At 44.7% G+C, this 20748-nt stretch overlaps 1 protein-coding gene across 1 annotated transcript in view; it reads right to left on the bottom strand.

Annotated features, from left to right (window-relative positions):
• Window positions 1-403: 403 nt before the first annotated feature.
• Window positions 404-20748, bottom strand: part of CTDP1 (CTD phosphatase 1) — a 936891-nt gene continuing 916546 nt past the window's right edge. Inside the window, exon 13 of the mRNA XM_086965522.1 lies at window positions 404-1673. Coding sequence (XP_086821648.1) covers window positions 1532-1673 — 142 coding nt within the window. The 3' untranslated portion in view covers window positions 404-1531. The remainder of the gene's footprint in view (window positions 1674-20748) is intronic.

Here is a 20748-nt window from a genome sequence, read left to right as displayed (position 1 = left end):
AGTAATTATCAGCAACAACACACCTGCAAAGGTGTGTTGTCTGTGGTAGGTCCTAACCTTTGGAACTCTCTCCCTCTCTCCTTAAAACAATGTAGGAATCACCTTAAATTCAGAAAATGTTTGAAAACCTTTCTGTTTAGCTCATTTTAACATCTATCCTGTTGGATCTTAATAGTCCTCCTGACACAATTCCTATTCCTTGTGGCTTTCTCTCAGGCTCTATACCAGATGTCACCAGAGCGGAGATACTCCTTCGGGAGTTTATTCATAGCGCTTTACAAACCTGCAAATAAAATAAATAAATAAAGGTCCTACAGAGTCCGAGTAAAACAAAAATCAAAAGGATCACCACATTTATGCCATGTTCTCTTTGTAATGTCAATTATTCAAACAGAGGCAATACTTTACAAAATTGGGTTTTTATTTAATGAAAGAAAAATTCTGCTCTGTGGATCAGATATGAAATAGAATGTACAAAAACTTTACACCAGTCCTTTCGTTCGAAGAAATAAAACCCTAACTAGGATAAACTTGCTCCAATTCTTCCATGAAAAATACAAACGGATGAAGGCGCTCTGTGAGGCAGCACAGAACCGCAGAATGCAGTGCGCTAATATGTTAGATTACAGAGAAGCAAGATTAAAAAAATCTGAACAATGCTCTTCTAAAGACTCAAACTAGTTCACAAAAGTAACTTTAAAAACATGAAATTCAATCATTATGTATCCTCTTAGAAGCAAGTGACGCGGACGACACATCACATTCTCCAATTCTATACAAATATAAATGTTTTTTTCTTTAAAAAAAATCTTACTGTTTGATAGCTTTAAACTGTGAAAAAGCGGAGCAAGAGCACCCAGTGTCCTTCTGTATTAACAAAGCATTCCTGGGCCATTACAGCTCCTCCATTTGAAGTCCTCTCTAGCCGCACATTGCATTAAAACGGTTAGATAAACAAATCAGAAACCTTTATACCATTTCAAGGGTGCCCAAGGTACTACATTTCTTTTGAAACCAGACTATTAATTGTTCAGAGTGTCGAAGAGCGGCTGGGGGCTGACCACACGTCCATTTTAACCTCTCATTGAAAGGGCCCTAATCGGGGTAAAAAAAAAAAAAAACCAGCCCGCTACTTTAAAACCCGTATGGAAGGTGTTCCTTATACCTTACTGAACCGGTATGTGGGCTGTCCATTTAATACAATTCTCGACCGTGCCAATTAAAAGCTGGACACCCACGAGCTATATGAAGGCTCAGACGAGCTTATAACATGTCTTTGGCATAGCACAACAGGTTTCCTCTAAATACTTTTTCCGCTTAAAAAAAGTATATTGTCCTTTAGTAAAATGCTTTAAAAACATATGCTTTTTTGATTTTGTAAAATAATGTGTGTTGTTGGTAAAATAAGCACACGTTTCTGAAACGAAAACAACTGAAGTACTGCCATAAGGGGGGAGGTCATTGCAAGTCCGTGATCTGCTATGCAAAGTACAACACAGTTACTAAGCAATCCACCGCAAGCTCGAGGCCGTCACATGAAATCATTCAACTCTGCCTCAAGTGCAGCGGCCATTTCATCCGCTTCTGAGCTGCTTCCTCCTTCATCTTCATTGCTCGACTCCTTGCTGGACACGCTGGCATTATCCTCTACGTCCAGCTTGCGCTTGTGACCCCTGTGATTGGGAAGAGCGAAAACAAAGACATCACCACAGTGATCTATAGATGTATTAAAACAAGCAAAGGAATTGTACATACTCTGGTCGACTTCTTATTTTTGATGCTTTCTAAAAATGTCCTCAATGCAGATTATCGGACAAAAGGATTTTAACACGTTCGATGCTCATGACGAGCTCAGCTCTTCATGAGCCACGGTGCTCGTGTGTTCATGAACAGCTGAGCTCATCATGACCGTAGGAACGCTCGCACGCTGGGCTAATTCCCCTGCTATGCGAGCGTTCTACACAAACGGGTGTGGTCATGACGAGCTCAGCTCGTCATGAGCACACGACCACCGTGGCTCATGACGAGCTCAGCTCGTCATGAGCACAGCGGGGGAATATGCCACGCAGGGAAGGGGCTAAAGTGGGATTGACCACCAGTTGGGTAATACAATAAGCAAGCTGTGATATGGTAGAATAATATTCCACAAGCCTACCGAGGTAGAAAAGTGGAGAATGTTGGTCAACCGTACAAATTAACATCTAAAAATATGGGAATTAGACAACTTCAGTACTTGAATTCTTAGAGGGTAAAATATTTTAATGAAATATTAAATAACATATTTAAGGCTATTTATTAACATGCACCCTTTTCACAGCAAATCAAACTCTGGGCATGCCAAAAAAGATATTGAGCTCGCTTGCTGTTGGCAAACACTGGTATGCTTCCACCACTGCTTTACATCAAGAACGAAGGACATGGGCAGTAGTCCCATACCAGCCTAAAGGGCACCCTTGTACACTCCATTACCAGGTCATAGAACAGGTTCTGGAACTCTGAATCATCATGCATGCCTAGCTCCCAGTTCGCACGCTAGATTACTATGTTAGCTAGGTCAAAGGCAAATAAATGAATACTAGTTTTACATGCAGTCTGGACCTTCAGGGCAAGGGCATGTACCTATTTAACTTGTAAGAGGCACATATGAACCCAAAAATATATATTTTTTCAAAAATAAATACAAAAAACACATTTAATTGCATGGTTTAAGGATGCCAAAATTGGCTAAAAGCACAACCACCAACTGCTTCCAAAAAGCTGCAAAAGAGTTCAATATGTAGGAATACACCGGAAGGTGGGAGTGAATTGAATCTAAACACTATTTTAAAGGAAATAACACCTAGCAATGTATCATTGTCTCCATCATTCACTCAGCGCAGAAAGGTTGTGATCCCATAGAGTGCATAGTAATGTTTTCAGTTAAATTAAACATTGAAGATCTTTATCTCGGCCTCAGGGGAAGAACTGGATTCTCAAGCAGGACTGCCTGCTATTAATTTTGTGCCCCAAGGTGAGCAGCTAAGTCAGCCAGGTCGAGGCACGATGCTGGAGCAGAAAGTTAAGGAAGCAATGGTCTTCTTAAAGTTAGAAAAGTAGGCATGTTTATTATGAGGCAGTAACAGAAAAACATATTGCATTTTACCCTCAGACACGTTTCTCAAGAGGACTACAAGGCACGGTGCTCATTACCAAAGCAGTCTTTATTCCTTCACCAAAGGGGCAAACAGGAGGACAGCTGTATTGCATTGAGCTGCGAGACAGAAATGGTAAGCAAAAGAATGAAATGGAGACCTCCTGGTGAGCCAGCAGTAATCAACCCCCAGCCAGGGCTCTAGGAAGAGCAGGCGAAGCAGCTGTGGCTCTGATAGAGTGGGCACGAAAGACAGCTGAGGTCGTTTCTGGCTAAGGAATAACTGATCTTAAAGCAAAGGTTGATATGATGTGAAATGTTGGGACCGGTGAAGCCCACAGTCAATGTCCTAATAAACTGCCCACCAGGGGTCCAGTCTTTGCAGACACTCCTCCACCTTGGTGGGTTTCGGAGGAAAGAAAAATGGGACAGTGATGGATTGGCAAAAGTGAAAGGCGGATACCACCTTAGGTAAGAAAGATTTGCAAGCATCAAGAACTTATTTGTCTGTACTGAAGCATGTGAATGATGGGCAGACCGAGAATGGATTATAGTTCACCGTCCCTCAGGGCCAAAGCCATTGCCAGTAAGACTTCCTCTAGAGTCAGAAGTGTAACTGGGCACCTGTGCATCAGCTCAAATACAGATGGCATTTGAACATCAAAACAAGATTAAAATCCCACTATGAATGGAGTGGGAGGACACAAGCAAAGTAAGCCTAGTAGCAACTAAAACACAATTGGCTGGTCAGGGACACACATGAAGGGAAAGAGAGCAGCCAAATAACCTTTTGCGGTAACACTTGACAGGCCCTGCTGAGCAAGAGAGAGTGTGAAGCGTAGAACATGGGAAAGACCAGACTGAAAAGGATTCATAACTGACTTCCACCACTGGACAAACGTGTTCTGCTGGCTGCGTAAATGGATTTTGTGGTTGGTTTCCCAACAGCCAGGATGAAGACTGCAACTTCTGGTAGCAAGAAAAATTATTCCAGTTGGCACCATTATATCTCCACGCATGCAGCTGTTGGGATGAAGGGCTTGGTCATCTTTCTGCAACAGTAAGAGATAGCCGAAAGCTGAGTACCAACAGATTGGTGCCCCAAATCCACTGAACTCAGTCCTGGGAGATCAGGATCAGTTGGACCTTCTGCTGGAATCTTTACAGAAAGAAGATCAGCGGGATTGCATAAAACAGGTTCTCTGATCAGTTTAAATGGAAGGAATACCCCAGGAAACCATTCAGAGGGATGCGTATGGCACAGAAACACAAACTTTTTGTTGTGGGTTCCAGCGAACAGATCCACACATGAGCAGCCAAACTCAAAAAAGATCACTCTGTGAGGAAGTTCACATTTGTTGGCTTCTAAAGCAGAGGTGAAAGAAAATACGCTCTCACATTGAGGGTATCTGTAAAAAGTGCCAGGAAAATGCCCTGCTGATAGACCCAAGGCCACCCTGTTTGTGTTAAGGTAACGGAAAATGATTGTGTTATCCGAAAGAATTTGAATGGCGCTCCTCGAGATGCAATAAAGGGGCATGGCAAGATGGACCCCCTACAGCATAATATTTGAGTATAAGCTATTCCCACCTGAACTGAAGTCCCACTGCTGTACTTTTGCACAGAGCCGTCAACCAAAGGAGGAGACCTCTATAAAGTACAGTAGTCTACAACTTCAGAAGACGGATGGGCTGATCCACCAAGAGATTGGAGGGGCATATTCAACAGTGCAGATCTGGAATGATCAAGTTAAAAAAAAAGCTGCACCCGAGCCGAAAGACTCCACTGATGTTAAAGCACTGATTCCTCGGGTGACTCTAAGGAGCTCTTATTCACCATTTGATGAGTGATACTGAATGCACAAAGGACTTATCCGAGTAAAACATTCATAATCTTGAATATTTGCAATATTCTGGAAAGTACTAAAGACCTTCATGAGGGTCATTAACCCTTTCGATGCTGATGACTAGCTCAGCTCGTCATGATGCACGGTTGAGCTGTGCTGATGACGAGCTGAGCTCGTCATGACACCAGCAAAATGGCAATTTCCAGCACAGGACGGGAAAACTGCCAGCAGCCAAGGTGTTAAGAAATGCGTTACTTACCTGTAACTGCAGTTATCCAGTATTGGTGTCTTTCATAGATTCACATGCCTGAATCATTCCCCGTCGTTGAGACGGAGTCTCCAGTATATAGAAAAGTAATGTCCCATAGACATACATAGAGAGAAGTAGGCCTAAGGGTCCCACCTTAGTAGCCTATCTATGTCCTTTCCTAAAAAGGACCAAACTCTAGAAGAGAGCCAATCAGATAACACCTCCCTCTAGACCCTTCCTGTCAGGAGCCTCAGTCTCAGATTTTCGTACGCACCAAGCTAGGTAGGCGTAGCACTGAGAGAGATAGGCGAGTCCTTCCAGGGGAGGCGGGAGGGTTGCAGTTATCCAATACTGGATAACTGCAGTTACAGGTAAGTAACACATTTCTTTTCCAGTATTAGGGGTGTCTTTCATAGATTCACATGCCTGAATCAGAGTAGCAAGCAATACATTGTGCACATTTCTGGTGGAATACCATATACAAGTCATCCAATAGTACATATCAATACAATACAATTATGGATAATCAATACCCATTAACCAGAAACAGTATAATAAAATGTGCATACCAGCAAAGGATGGAGGGATAGAGGAATGTTTCAAAAGACAATGGTCCCAAACATTAGCAAAAAATATGACAGTTGAAATGAATATAGACCAAAATTGAAATCTATATTTTTACTGTCCAGCCGGACAGGATTTAATAGTATAAATATTTATATATATGACAAAAGAGATGGAAAACAATTGCCAAGCGGGACACAGCCTGTGTCCTACTATCACATATGACATACATATAAGGCAAAAAAAGAAAAGACAGGGCAGTCTGTAAATGCTTACATTTTTGACAGATAATGGTAAAAATACACTTTGCGTGATTTTTTCAATACAGTGTAAGAAATCATCAAGTGTATAATGTCGACAACGTTTTGATCCCTGTTAGTATGGGATCATCATCAGGACTTATAATTATATGCCTTAGTGTCAAGTAAATTGACAAGGTCGTCAATTTATTAAAAACAACTTTATAGGGACCGATTAATACTTCAAATGGGAAACAGGTCCTGCATGCCAAATTAAGGTGGTTGAGGCATGTGGGGACAGTTTTGAAATTGGGCGAATGCTAACCGGGTCCAAAATGAAGCTCAAAGGCCGGTCTTGGCAGTGCAGATTGAGACCGGAGAGGAAAATAGGTTCCACCGCAATGGAGGTCTGTTACGTCGGACGAGTGAGTACTCGTTCCGTCAAGGAGGGATAGAGGAAGGCTCACCTTACTGAAACAGATGGCGTAACACTGCTTGTCTCACAGCCGCATCCTTTGTCAGCTCTGTATCCAGGCAGTAGTGCCTGGTGAAGGTATGCGGCGACTTCCAAGTTGCCGCTCTGCAGATATCCAGAACTGGCACCCCTGCAAACAGTGCCGCAGAAGTGGACACAGCTCTTGTAGAGTGAGCTCTGACTTTGCTGGCAATGGCCGTCCAGCTCTGTCATGACAAAAGGCAATTACCGAAGATATCCATCTTGAAATACTTTGTTCTGAAAGTGGCATACCGTTCCGTGGTCTACTGAAGGCTATAAATAGCTGAGTGGACTTCCTGAAATTGTTAGTTTTGTCAATATAAATCCTCAGACACGTCCTAAGGTCCAACGAGTGCAGAGATCTTTCGGCTGCAGTGCTGGGATTTGGCAAAAAAAACTTGAGGATCACTGGCTCATTTAGATGGAAGTCCGACGGGACTTTAGGAATGAACTGAGGATTAGTTCAGAGAACCAATCGGTCACCCTTAAACTGCATGAAAGGGTCTTGTATGGAAAGAGCCTGCAATTCACTGACCCTCCTTGCTGATATAAGTGCAAGTAGAAGGGCTGTCTTCCATGAAAGATATTTGATATCCGCCCTATGGATGGGTTCAAAAGGGTGTTTCATCAATTGGTTAAGAACCACATTGAGATGACATGTTGGAGGAATTAGACGTGGCCGAGGAAAGGATCTGTAAAGTCCCTTGAGGAACTGTTTTATCAGTCTATTGGACCAGAGGGAGGGTCCTTTCAGTGTTCTTTTAAATCTTGAAATTGCAGCCAGATGTACTCTAATGGATGCATGGGCCAAGCCCGACTGCGCCAGATGTAGCAGATAGGGTAAAATTTGTTCCAGAGAGGTGCGGAAGGGGTGTAGACTGTTGTCCGCACACCATACACAAAAACGTTTCCACTTCAGGGAATAGGTCTTGTTAGTACTGTCCGCTCTTGCCTTGGCTAGGACGTCTTTACACTCCTGCGGAATGCTCAGTTTACTGAACTCTCTGTACTCAGGAGCCAAGCCGATAACCTGAGAGATTTCAGATCCGGATGTTGAACCTGCTTGTTGCTCATCGTAAGCAGAGATGGATGTTGGAGCAGGCGGATTGGCGGTTGCAGTGAGAGGTGATGAAGGTCCTTGAACCAGTGCTGTCTCGGCCAGAATGGGGCAATCAGAATCAGAGTGCAAGGCTCCGCCTTCATCTTCCTGAGGACCCTGGGGATCATTGGAAATGGGGGAAATGCGTACGCAAATACGTTGCGCCATGCGATGGAAAATGCATTTCCGAGGGACATTGACTGGGGATGCCAACTTGCGTAGTTTTGGCATTTGGCGTTCTCCCTGGTCGCAAACAGGTCCATCTGCGGTGTTCCACACACCGAAAAGATGTAAGCCACCATTTCCATGTCGAGTTCCCATTCGTGGGTTAGAGACCTCTGCCTGCTCAGTGCATCTGCTAATACATTGTCCTGGCCTGGGACGTACTCCGCTTTTAATGAGATGTTGTGGAGAACAAGCCAATTCCAGATCTTCTGCGATTCCCGAGATAGTGTGAGCGAACGCGTTTCTCCCTGTTTGTTCAAGTAGTGCATCGTCGTGGTGTTGTCGGTCCTGACGAGCACTGGGGAGTTCTTGATCCGTGGTATGAAAGCCTGCAGGGCTAGGAAAACCGCTCTCAGCTCTAGGAGGTTGATATGAGGCTGTTTTTCCTGGTTTGTCCACTTGCCACTGATCTGTAATTCCGGAAGGACTGCTCCCCAACCCTCCAGAGAAGCATCCGTTGTTATTACCTGTGGAGCTACAGGGAGCAGAAACGGCAACCCTTGTGAAAGGTTCTTGGGCGACCTCCACCACTGCAGTGCCTTGGTCATTAGCTGTGTGATTGCAATGCGGTCCTCGAAGGATCCCGAGCATTGAGTCCATTGTCTGGACAGAGCCTCTTGCAGCGGACGCATCCTGAGGTGACAGTGCGGTATAAACAAGAGATTCAGACAGGCGTTGGAGGATGCAGTTGCGTCTGCTAGAGATGGTGCCTTTACCAGCCAGTCGTCCATATATGGGAAGTCTTGGTGTCCATGCTGCCTGAGGAAAGCTGCAACCGGGGAGAGGCATTTGGTGAAAATCCTGGGCGCAGACTTGAGGCCAAACGGTATGACACAGAATTGGTAGTGTTGACTTGCCACTGCAAATCTGAGGAATTTCCTGTGCCGTTTGTGGATAGGGATGTGAAAGTACGCGTCTTGTAGATCTAACAACGTCATAAAATCCCCCTCCTCCAAGAGTCCCAAGATCTCCTGTATTGTTACCATGCAAAACGATTGACTCTTCAAGAATGCGTTGAGTGCTCTGAGATCCAATATGGGCCTTCATTTCTTCTCCTTCTTTTGGATCAGGAAGAAGCGGGAGTAAAATCCCTCTCCTCTGTGAACTGATGGTACTCGCTTTATTGCTCCTTTTTTTTTTAACATAGTGGAGATTTCTTGAAGGAGCAATCGCATGTTGCTGTGGTGCATTATACGAGGAGGAGTTGTCGGGGGAATTGTTTTGTATTCTATGGAGTGTCCAAAGTGTATCAATTTCCCTCTATAGTTGGATTTTCCATAAGAGGTCTGCCAACCTTGTTGCTGCTGTCGTGACTGGAATTGTGACCGGCCTTGATTATAGGAATAGGAGGACCTGTTTTGATAGTTGTCTCTGTAAGAGGACTGACCTCTGTCCCTGCTCCCTCGAAAGGACTGATTTCTGAATTGAAGTGTGCCCAGTGCTCTTGCCGTATCCGTATCCTTTTTTACCGATTGCAGGGCCTCATCAATTTTCTCCCCAAACAGGTGTTGTCCGTCGTAAGGTAGGTCGAGGACTTTAGCTTGTACCTCCTGCCAAAATGAGGTAGCTTTGAGCCACCCCTGCCTCCGCAATGCTGCTGCCCCAGCCAGCTGTCTAAAACCAGTCATTGCTATATCCATAGCACAGTCAATCAGTTCAGAAGCCGATGTTTGGCCCTCTTTGAGTAGGGATTGAACCTCCTCTTTCGTGTCGTCCGGCAGCTCGGAGAGATACGGAGCAATGTCAGCCCACAACTACCTGTTATATCTTCCTAACAGCGCAATTGAGTTTGCCACTTTCACTGTCATGGCTGAGGTGGTAGAGAACCGTTTCCCAATGCTGTCCACCTTCCTACCCTCCTTATGTGGTGGAGCTGTCACCTGCAAGGACGGGTTCCTAGCATTTTTCTGTGCCGCCTGAGTGACCACCGAATCCGGCTTGGGTTGACCTGTAAGGCAAGCTGGTGCCGTTGATGGGGCCTTGTACTTCTTATCCAGTCTCGGCACAACCACCGATACCGAGGCCGGTGTTTGCATTATTTGTAGACCCTGCTCCCATATGTGGTCGATAATGGGAATGGACCTGGTTGTCTTCTTAATCGGGTCCTTAAAATCATAAAGAAAACAGTCAGTTTCATGAGATTCCATAGTCATATGGAACCTTTTAGCCGCTCTTTCAACTAGATTGTGGAACCCTCCTATGTCTGCAGGAGGTAAGTCTGAGCTTGAAGGTTCAGGCGAGGCTGGGGAAGAAGCTATATAGTCCACATCGTCTCCATGATCAGATTGGACTTCCCCCTCTTCTTGTTCCACCTCTTCATCGTCCGATGACGGAAGATCTTGTACTGGTTCCCTTTCCTGATGGGACACCAAGGGCGGTGGTCTAGCACGTGGAGACGCCGTCACCCTAGTCGTTGATGGCACCGGTCCCGCTGCCTGTGAGGTGGAAGATTCTGGAAACCTTTGTTTGTAGTCCTGGATCAAAAACCTTAAGTCTGATACTATGGACGCTTGTAGACATACCATTGGTGTGATTTGTGTCTGGACCTGTGATTGAACAGAATGTTCTTGAGTAAATTCCACTTCGTCGACCTCATCATCAGTGCTTTGGCACTTTACCACCAGGTGAGAAGGACTCTTGGCCTGCATGTCCTGTTCCTCATCTGAGTCTTCATCCTGTAGAAGACGAGATGGTGGCAATATTTGCACCCTACTCGGAGACGTTAAGTCCGGTGTAAGCGCCTTCTTGATATTCTTTACTCTTTGAGAGGATTGCTGTAGACCATCCTCATCCATCAAACTCGGAACCGACGACTGTAAGGTCGTCGACGGCATGGAAACCACACTCCCCGTCGGAGGAATCATCTCCGACTGCTTCCACTGTATCGTCGACGATGTCGTCGTCGGTGCCCTCATCGACGATGACTGCACCGATGTACCTTTCGTCGACGGCACCGCCGTCGACGGTGTCTTCTTCATCGTCGTCGACGGAACACCCGTCGACGAGAGGATCCTCGTCGAAGGCAAAGGTGTCGATGGTCCTTGGCTTCGTCGTCGGCACTGACGTCGACGAAGACGTCGTCGAGAAGATCTTAAGTGTCGACGACTGATTTTTTATGAGGATAATCGACGACATGGTCTTACCCGCCGCAGACGACGATGGAGTAGTCTTCGTCGAAGATGAAACCGCCAACGACGCCGTCGTCGTCGTTGACACCGTCGTCGTTGAAGTGGAAACATGGACAGGAGACACAGTCTTCTTATGCGCTGACGATAGCGTCAACGATGTCGTCGTCGACGACGGCACTGGCTTCCTGGAGGCAGGAATTTCCTTGTCAGACGCTGAAGATTTTGCCTCTGAAGACTTTTTAGCAGTCTTTTTAGGAGGAGCGTCTGAAGGGCTAGGGGAAGTAACCCTTGGCCTCTTCAAGGATAATTTAGAGGAGACAAAAGCAATCTCACCGTCCTCTGAAGACTCCAAGTTGTCCCTGGTCTTAAGATTGTTCAGCCAGATCAAAAGTCGTCCCCCTCTGTCCTTAAGCGTTTTTGTAGAGAATATTCTACAAATCTTGCATTCCTTTGGCGAATGGTCCGGATATAGATAGTAAAGACATGTCTTGTGCTGGTCCTCAATATGTAATCTCTTCTTATTACAAGAGGCAGAAGCTCTGAAGAGACCCCTCTTCTGTGGGTCAGCCATAGTCAGATTTTGCTGAAAGTAGTTCAAAAGAGTGAAGAAAGAAGCTTAAACAAGCAAACCTGAGGAGAACTCAGGTGGAGACTCCCTAGCACAACGTGCGGTAGAAAATCTGAGAGACTGAGGCTCCTGACAGGAAGGTTCTAGAGGGAGGTGTTATCGGATTGGCTCTCTTCTAGAGTTTGGTCCTTTTTACAAAAGGACATAGATAGGCTACTAAGGTGGGACCCTTAGGCCTACTTCTCTCTATGTATGTCTATGGGACATTACTTTTCTATGTACCGGAGACTCCAGTCTCGACGACGGTGAATGATTCAGGCATGTGAATCTATGAAAGACACCCCTAATACTGGATAATAGTAGCATTTGTTCACGTCAATTTCTGAGTGGAAGTGAGATGGAATATGAATGTTGACCACAGAGCTCAGGCCCTGAAGAAGTGTCATGGTTCTTTGACAATGTTTTTTAACCAGGTGCATTTGCAGGAAACCCTGCCTTCACAAGCCAGTCATCCAAATATGTGACCACTTGGACTTTTGACGGCCACATTAAAGCTGCTACCACGGCCATCACCTTTAGGCTTGTGAAACAGTAGTCAGTCCTCCAATCTGCAGAACCAAGTCCATGTAGAGCAGAGAGCTCACAGTGAACATCATGTAGAGTCAGTGCTTAATTAGCTCATCAGGAGGCCACTACTGCTTGCACCACCCATTGCTCCTTTCATCTATAAAACTTTGGCGGCAGGTATTAGTATTGTTTATGTATGTTGAACTAATAACCAACTGTAGTTGTACTTATCTCTAAATTAGTCAAACAGAAGTGCTGGTGTTGACAATTGAGTACTGGTGCTGAGCACCGGAAACCACCAGCTCAAATTAAGCACTGTAGTAATGTCTTTAGGTAGCTAGGATCAGAAGAAGGTGATTAGGGTACTGCAAGTCCAGGGACGCTAACCAAACCTCTACACTGAGGGCTAGTCAGACCAAGCTCAGGTACAACATCTTAAACATGCCTAACTGAAGGAAAAGTTACAAGAGGCAAGGGTCTAAGGTTGGTCTCAGACTTCCATTGTTGTTGGGAACCAAGAAGTAAAGAATAGAAGAGTGGTATTTATGTGACATGTGAATATCCATGGGGGCAAGAATACTCTATGTCCAGTTGCCTGATGCACAATTAGAAATTACATGAAGAGGGTAGGAGTTTGGTGCTTTCACAGCATAGAGATGCAACGTGAAACAAGCATTGGAAATGCAATAGGTCTCGCATTAGAAAAGTTGGAGCTATTGGTCTTGTAAATGACAAATATTTTATTTATTTGTTGGTTTTTAAAATAGCTAAATTGATAGCTTGTCATTTACAATGTCAATAGTTATAACTTTCACGAATGTGACACCTATAGCATTTGGAATGCAACATGTTTTTTATTTACGAGACTTAGATGGCAGCTCTGGTCGTTAGGCCACATCTCTAGAGAGCAGGAGAGTGCAGCAGGGGAGAGAAGCACAGCAATGCAATAGGTCTCGCATTTGGAAAGTTTGAGCTATTGGTATTGTAAAGGACACATTATTTATTTATGTGCTTGTTTTTAAAATAGTGAAATTAATAGCTTTGTTATTGACAATGCCAATAGTTTTATCTTTCGCAAATGTGACACCTATTGTAACACAATATGTGTTGTAGCACTGAGTGGTGTGAGGGTGAGGGGGGTGAGGGTGAGGGGGGTGAGGGTGAGGGGGGTGAGGGTGAGGGGGGTGAGGGTGAGGGGGGTGAGGGGGGTGAGGGTGAGGGGGTGTGAGGGTGAGGGGTGTGAGGGTGAGGGTGAGTGGGTGTGTGAGGGTGAGTTAGGGGGTGTGAGGGTGAGGGTGTGTGAGGTGAGGGTGTGAGGCTGAGTGAGGGAGAGACCTCAGCAGCATGAAATGCCAGCAGTGCACATGTTTTGTATTTGATCTTGATTGTAAAAAAGAAAGCATCATCCACTACAGGACGTATTAATTAACTGGGAGGAAGGTCGCAAAAGTAGCTCTTGGAATAGTGTGACTTTTTTCAAATAATTTTAGGAAATGGCTGCTAGGAATGGTCTGACAAATGTGCGTTCGTTTTAAAGGACTTAGTGCTGGTTATTCAAATAGATAGTGAGGAGAGGGGAGAGTGAGGACAGGGGAGAGTGAGGAGAGGGTAGAGAGAGGGGAGAAAGGGGGAGAGTGAGGAGAGAGGGGAGAGTGATGAGAGAGGGGAGAGTGATGAGAGAGAGGGGGGAGAATACAGAGAGGGGGGAGAATACAGAGAGGAGAGTAGAGAGAGGATAGTGGCGAAAGGGGAGAGAGTGAGTATAGAGAGGTGAGAGTGAGGGGAGTGGGAGAAGATGGGAGTGAGGATAGAGGGTAGAGGTGAGGAATGAGGGAAGAGTGTGAGGGTGTAGAGGGAGGAGAGAGAGAGAGGAGAGGGGATACAAGGGAGAGAGTGAGGGGAGAGTGAGAAGAGAGGGAGGAGGGGATATTGAGTAGAGGGGGAAGATGGGAGGGGGGAAGAGTTTTTTTCCACTTTTCAAAAAGCCTTTAAAAAATAGTTTACAGGAATCTACAAAGATATGCGTGTCAGTGAAATCATTTAATAAAATACACTCTGAGATTATTTTAAAATTCAGGTCATATATGTATAAACAGCCACGTATTTGCAGTGTACAAAAAGTAATAAAACAAACGTTGCAAAAAAACGTAAAAAAAGCAATTATAGCACAGGCTCAAAGAAGACAACTGTCCCATGCATGGAGGAGACTAAAATCTGTTTGGAAATGCCTAAGAATATATACTGTTTGACGAGTGGATCCATAGAGAATCAAAGAAGGAAGAGAAGGAACATAGGTTTCATATTCTTATAAATAAGACCCAAGTATTTACATTGGGAATGGGAATTAAATGATAGAAGTATCAACTGCCAAATACCTGTACCTAACTTGCTCGCTCTCATACTGTTTCTTTCTGGATTTTGGAAATGCAACAATTAACCTGCTGACAAAATAAAAGGTAAATGTGCTGATTTAAGTAATGCTGCATGAATGCTAGTGAGTGGGAAAGCTGCTTAAAGAGTTTAGAAGGGGGAGGAATGTTCCCAGTGCCTTGTCCTTATAGTTCAAACAGCTGCTGGGAGAGGAATTGGGGATGCTCAGGCACGGCTTGTGGTTTCACGGCGTCTGTCGTGGGCTCTGTATGGGGTGGATCGACAAATTATTTAAAACTGTGGTGCACTTTAGCACAACGAAAAAATGGGTGGGCGGGGGTGTTGTCGATTATAGCATGTGCTATTATTCACTTATTGTCCCATGTGCTTTTCCTTAACTATACCATGTTGTACTTGCCAAATGGTATTACGATGTTATGTTAAAATGTGGACATTATACGTGTGTATGGCACTGGAGAGAGTTGCTTATGTGCTGCTCTCAGTGTTCAGCTGGGGTGTTACATGCAATACAAAGCTTAACTTAGATTAGCCTGTGAGTGGAAATTATTACAATTAATGGCGATGAGCTGCTCAAGGCCTAAGCAATGGAACCCATGGTGTTGGATGAAAGGGTAAGGCACAGTGCAGTCCGAAACAGAAAATTTAAACAAGTGTTCGGTTGAAAACGAGGAACGTCCAAAACAGCAAATCGGTCAGAAAATTATAGTGCATGTTCGGATGCAGGCTTCTACTAAATAAACAATATTGGATGAATGTACATTGAATGGCAGATAAATCCATGTGGCAGTTGATTCCATTCAGGAGAGAAGAGCCCCGGGCACAGAGTGAGTGAAAGAGGAAACCCTGTGACTTAGTTACTACGAGGCAAGTAACTGGAGGTGTCTCATGCATTGTTAAACAACGTGGAGGCCAGTTCGGAAGGAAAACAAGTTAAACAAGTTCAATAAGGAGACACGGCCTGGTGGCCGTGAAACTGAAAGCACGGCCGGCCGGCCGTGAAAGCCTTTGATGCTGCAGGGGGTGGAGCGGCACCAAGCTGGGCAACAGATGGCTGGCGATTTGATGCTGTGCACGCACATTTTAGGTCAATGCGCTTGCGCATTGACCTTAAAGTGCACGGGCACAGCATCAAATCTCCAGTCTAGGTAAGGTCTGTTTAACACCTTGGCTGCTAATGGTTTTCCCCTCCTGTGCTGATCCTGACCGAACCCCATTGTTCATGACAAGCTCAGCTCGTCATAAGCACAGCTCCACGGTGCCTCACGACGAGCTGAGCTCGTCATGAGCAAGGAAGGGGTTAAGCCCCTATAGTCTCGCTCCGCTCAATGCGCATGTGCATTGAGAGGCAAGACCTAAAAAAGCACAATGTAAATAAAACTTCTGAGGTTAAAGCAAGGAAGCACTAATAACTTCCCGTCAGTAGTTTAATACTCTAGTTGTATGTCTTCAACACGTGCATCTTATATTTAAAAAAAGCTCACTGTAAAGCCAATTATCAAGTAAAGTTTAATTGGGTTATGTCTAATGTACAACAGAGGAGAAGTAAAACAGTGCTAAGAAAGGCAAAACTGGAGTAATGCTAGAGCCTATGCACAGTGTATGAAGGGCAAAAGCTGGATCAATTTCTGCTGGCTAGGATCAGCTTCAAAGCAGTGCCGTGCCAGGTACAATTGGCTAGACTGCTGCATGGATTGAACCTGCCTGGCTAGGTCTAGCTTTCTCTCTGTAGTACCTGCCCAAGCAGTTTCTCCTTGGCAGCAGACCTGCATCCGCCTCCGCCCTCTCCCTCACCCCAGGCCCCATTTAATTGCTGTATGGGAAATCTCCAAACTCGCTGACTCCAGACACAGTCTAAGTCTTGCAGTCCCAGACTCGAAGTCCAGTCCTCCCTCAGCCCTCTTGCAAAACTGAACTCGCTGCTCTATGCAACCACCTCCATGTCAGATCTTTCCTTGTCCCGGTCTTCTGACCCCCATTGAAGCCTTCACACTTCCCTGCTACATGGTAGATCTCCAGCACATCCAAACTTTCTTCTTCCGAATCGCAAGCTGCTCATCCCCATTATTGCAAAATATTCATTTTAAATTGAAGTATCAATAAAACTAATATAAATGTATTAGTTTATGAGTAACAGCGAAGCTGATTGATTTAGAGAGCAGGTGGGACAAGTGGATGTCTTTACTGGACAAGTAGGTTTATAAAGCTCTTCTACTTATGGTTAAAAAGATTTCCTTTAAATGCCACACACCTGAAAAGGAGAACGATTATGTGCCCCTTTCAGCATGGGCACTACCTCCATGGCCTCCTTTACTGAGCAGGTCAAGAATTTCCACCTCCTGCCGGTCTGGGAGAAAAAAACAGATAATTTTGTACATGAATAATCCTTGTGGGTTAGCTGCATGACCTGCAATCTGTTATCATTGCATTCCAATTGCTGGAGGAATGCAAGACCTGCCCCCACCTCTGGAAGCTGGTGGTGTACTTTGGGATGTGGGGAGAGAAACGTTTTTAAGAGGCCTTGTGGCAGCAGAGCAGCCAGTAGAAGATGGCAGAGACTGTAACTGCTACAATTGGTATCCTTTATCCACCCCTGCCTTGGAAGGAACAATAGGATTATGAATGCCGTAATCAATGTGGACCCTGATGAGACTGATGTGCCCAGAGTAGCCTCGAAATCTTTCAGTAAGGCTAGGCAAGTGTGCCGTGGCTCAATTATTCCTGAAATGTTCCAGGGAAGAGTTGACCTTCTCTGCAAACCGCCAATCGTTAAAGTGCGTATCCAGGTGGGTTGCTTGAACGTCTTCCAAAAAGATAGTGAAAACCAATCATCCCCCGTGCAACAGCATAATTTCTATTCCCATGGATCAAGCCGTGATTTCCCAAGAATACAGACCATACTTCATGAACTGTTTGGAAGTGTCCAAGCCATTGTTAACCAAATTAGGAAGAGGCTTCCCAGCATGACTGTCTTCCAATTGGATAATGAATGCAACACCTGTCCCCTCCTCTGGAAGCTGGTGGTGTAGTTTGAGGATAAGAGGCTTTGTGGCAACAGAGCTAGTAGAAGATGGAAGGGCTTGAAGCTGCTGATGTTGGCATCCTCTATCCATCCTGGTCTCGAAAGGAACAATACATTTGTTGAGCCATCTGAACTGGCTGCAAATGTAGACACTGAGATATGCCAGAGTAGCCTTGAAATTTCCAGTATTGCTGGTGAAATTGCTTTACCTGGGAGACTAGGCTCAGCAAACGCGTCATGGCTCAATTACTCCTGAAATGTACTAGGGAAGAGTTGTCCTCCATGCAAACAACAATTGCTAAACTGCATGTCCAGTCGGGTTGTTTGAAGATTTCCCAAAAAGATAGTGTAGTGAAACCAAGCATGGTGACTCATCAGGAGTCCTGCGCCTATCGATCAATCCAAGGTGGCCCAAGAATTCGGACCATAGTTGATGATCTGTTTGGTATTAGCCAAATCCGAAAAAGGTTTTGTGTGCTCCCAGATAAACTGAGAATAGCCAGTTTAATTAGCTCCCACAGAAGATGGACTAAGTGCCCAAAAGGCATGTAGAATTTGCAGTACAGAGGCAAGGTATCTGGAAGTACAGACTTTTCACCAGAGTCCAACTACTTAGACTTTCAATCTGGAGAAATCAGAAAGATATATATATATATATTATTATTTTTTTAAAACATCTTTTTATTGAAGGAAAAACAGTTCCATCATATACACATTTTGGAGCAGTATTAGCTTACAGTGTGAAAATCACATCAATCCAATCTTAAACGGTTATTGGGATTATCCACCTCTAATCCAGTGTACCCTCTAGCCCACCCCAGCCTTCAGTCCAACCCCTGCCCGTCTAACAACCCTCCCACTGGATCTTCCCTCCTCCTCCCGCAGAACTGCAGACCGCAGGTAAGCCTAAAAACCATAGCCTCCCTGGAAGGAGAGAACACAGGCATGTCAAGGGCGATGCCCGACAGGGCAGGGCCCCACTATTCATCCTCCGAGGCATCCAGCCACTCTCCTCTGTACCTTCTCCAGGCCTGCCAGATCTTCTCCTATTTTCTGGGGCAACGCCTACTGTTATATATGACCTTTTCCACCCTCTGGCACCAATCCAAGTCCCTTTCCCATTCCTCTATCGTTGGCAGCAGGTCACTCCCACAGAGACGTGCGATATTTCTTTTTGCCACCATGCTCGCAAAGGCCAACTACACCTTATCTCCCTTAGGCCATGTTACCTCTCCCGTGACCCCTAAGATATGCCACCTGGCCTCCAGCGGCACCTCTGCCCCAACCACTTCCTCTATTATGTCCTTCAACCTGACCCAGTAGGAACGAATTTTGGGGCAGTCCCAGAGGATGTGGAAGAATGTACCCTCGTATCCGCACCCTCTCAGGCAGAAGTGTGACGTCGCATACCCCATTTTAAATTGCACCGTGTATGGGGTGTAGGACCTGTGGAGTATACGGAGCTATACCAAACGAAATTGTGCCCGAATCGCCACTTCCCTGGGGCACTGCAGGGCCTCGTTCCAGTCATCGTCTTCTAGTAAGCCCAAATCAGATTCCCATTTTTCCCGCAGTGGTCAGAGTGTGTCTGGGAGGTTATTAATTAGTTTCTTGTAGGTGAGTGAGATAGCCTTATCAATCATTGGGTCCAGAAGCAGCCTGTCTTCGAGTGGGGCAGTCAGAAAGATATTTAAACTTAGTTTCTGTAAGAAAACGTGTACCATGGGCTCTTTGAAAAGGGGTCTAAAGACAAAAAAGTTGGGTTTACAGAGTGCAGGCATGTACCATTTATCACTTTTGTCTGAGGACTGCTGGGATTCAGAAGGGTAACTCCCAGGCTGCCAGTACAGGCCTTAATACAGCCTTATTGAAAGTAGCCGAGATTCTTGAGACAGTAAAGGAAGGTTGCTAGATTTCTGTTAAAAAGTTAGACTTGGCCAGACTAGTCAGCAAATTCAATTGTTTCTTATGTGAGAAAATCTGCCTCTTCTACATGGTCACCCTGTATTTTTCACCTTTTGCTGCACAGTATATTTTTGCTGTCTTTTGAACTCTGTACTAACACTCTGCTAACCAGTGGTTAAGTACCTGTGCTCCCTCCTTTAAACTTGGTCAAATTGGTATTTTCCTTATTGGTATATTTAACTTACGTATAAGCCCCTAGTATATTGTTTAAAACGTACCAAGGGCTCTTAAGTAAAAATGTCACTAGAGGACTGTACACCCATTGCACCGTACACTAGAGAAATAATGTAAAACATGGCTTCATGCCTATCAGTGTGGCCTGGCTGTGGCAGTTTAAAAACTGCAATTCAAGATGTCAAAATAAATAAACCTTTTGACAGGTCAAACCCTCACTTTTAATTATTAATAAGTCCCTCACATGTAGGCTTTGCAGTGCACAGGCAGGGTGCACAGTATTTAAAAGTAGGACAGATAGAAAAATAATAACATCTGTACAGTGATTAGCATCCAAAAGCTTTTTTTTCCACTGTGGCAGACCTAGCTATCCTATGTAGAAAACTAGAGTATAGATTAAAATCCTAATTATTTATCCTTAGACTAGGTAGTAAAAGAAGAACTATTTTTAATAGTTTATAAAAAGTCCAGTTCAATAGTGAAGTTGGATTTTTAATTAACAATCAGGGAAAATAACTTTTAGAAAGTTACCATTTTTGCTGCCTGAAGTTCCTGGAGGCTAAATTTGCATGTGCTCCCTACTTTAGCTAGCCAGTAATTGTGTTTTCAAAGCCTGAGTATAAATACTTGGGCTTTCTGTATAGCCTTGTGGAGCACAATAGAATCTAAAGCTTCGACCAGCTATTGCAAATCCAAACAGATATCTGCTATCTGGATGGATTGGAATGCTAAAGAAACTTTTTTAAATCTATCACGAAAAGAATTTGGCAGACGGGAAATTCATGGTCAGAATTGTGGTAATGTCAGGGACCACAGTATACTGGGGAACCACAACTTTATTGACCTCTCTAAGATCGATGACGAAACAATACACATCAGGGTGGGCATCAGAAGAGTCCAAGGGTGCCTTATTCAGAATAGGGAGAATAGGGCTATTGCACACATTCGCTGCATTCTCTTCAACCACACCAGACTTAATCAACTCCTGTATTACTTGCAACAAAGCCCTCTCTCCTGCCTGGGATATCTTATATTGGGGAATTCAGGGCAATCTGGCATTGTCTTTGATCTGTATAGAGACTGGCAG

Source organism: Lissotriton vulgaris, chromosome 4_1, assembly GCF_964263255.1.
Source record: "Lissotriton vulgaris chromosome 4_1, aLisVul1.2, whole genome shotgun sequence".
Taxonomy (NCBI): Eukaryota; Metazoa; Chordata; class Amphibia; order Caudata; family Salamandridae; genus Lissotriton; species Lissotriton vulgaris.
Note: the sequence above shows the minus strand (reverse complement) of the source record. Positions and strands in the feature narration are given on the sequence as shown.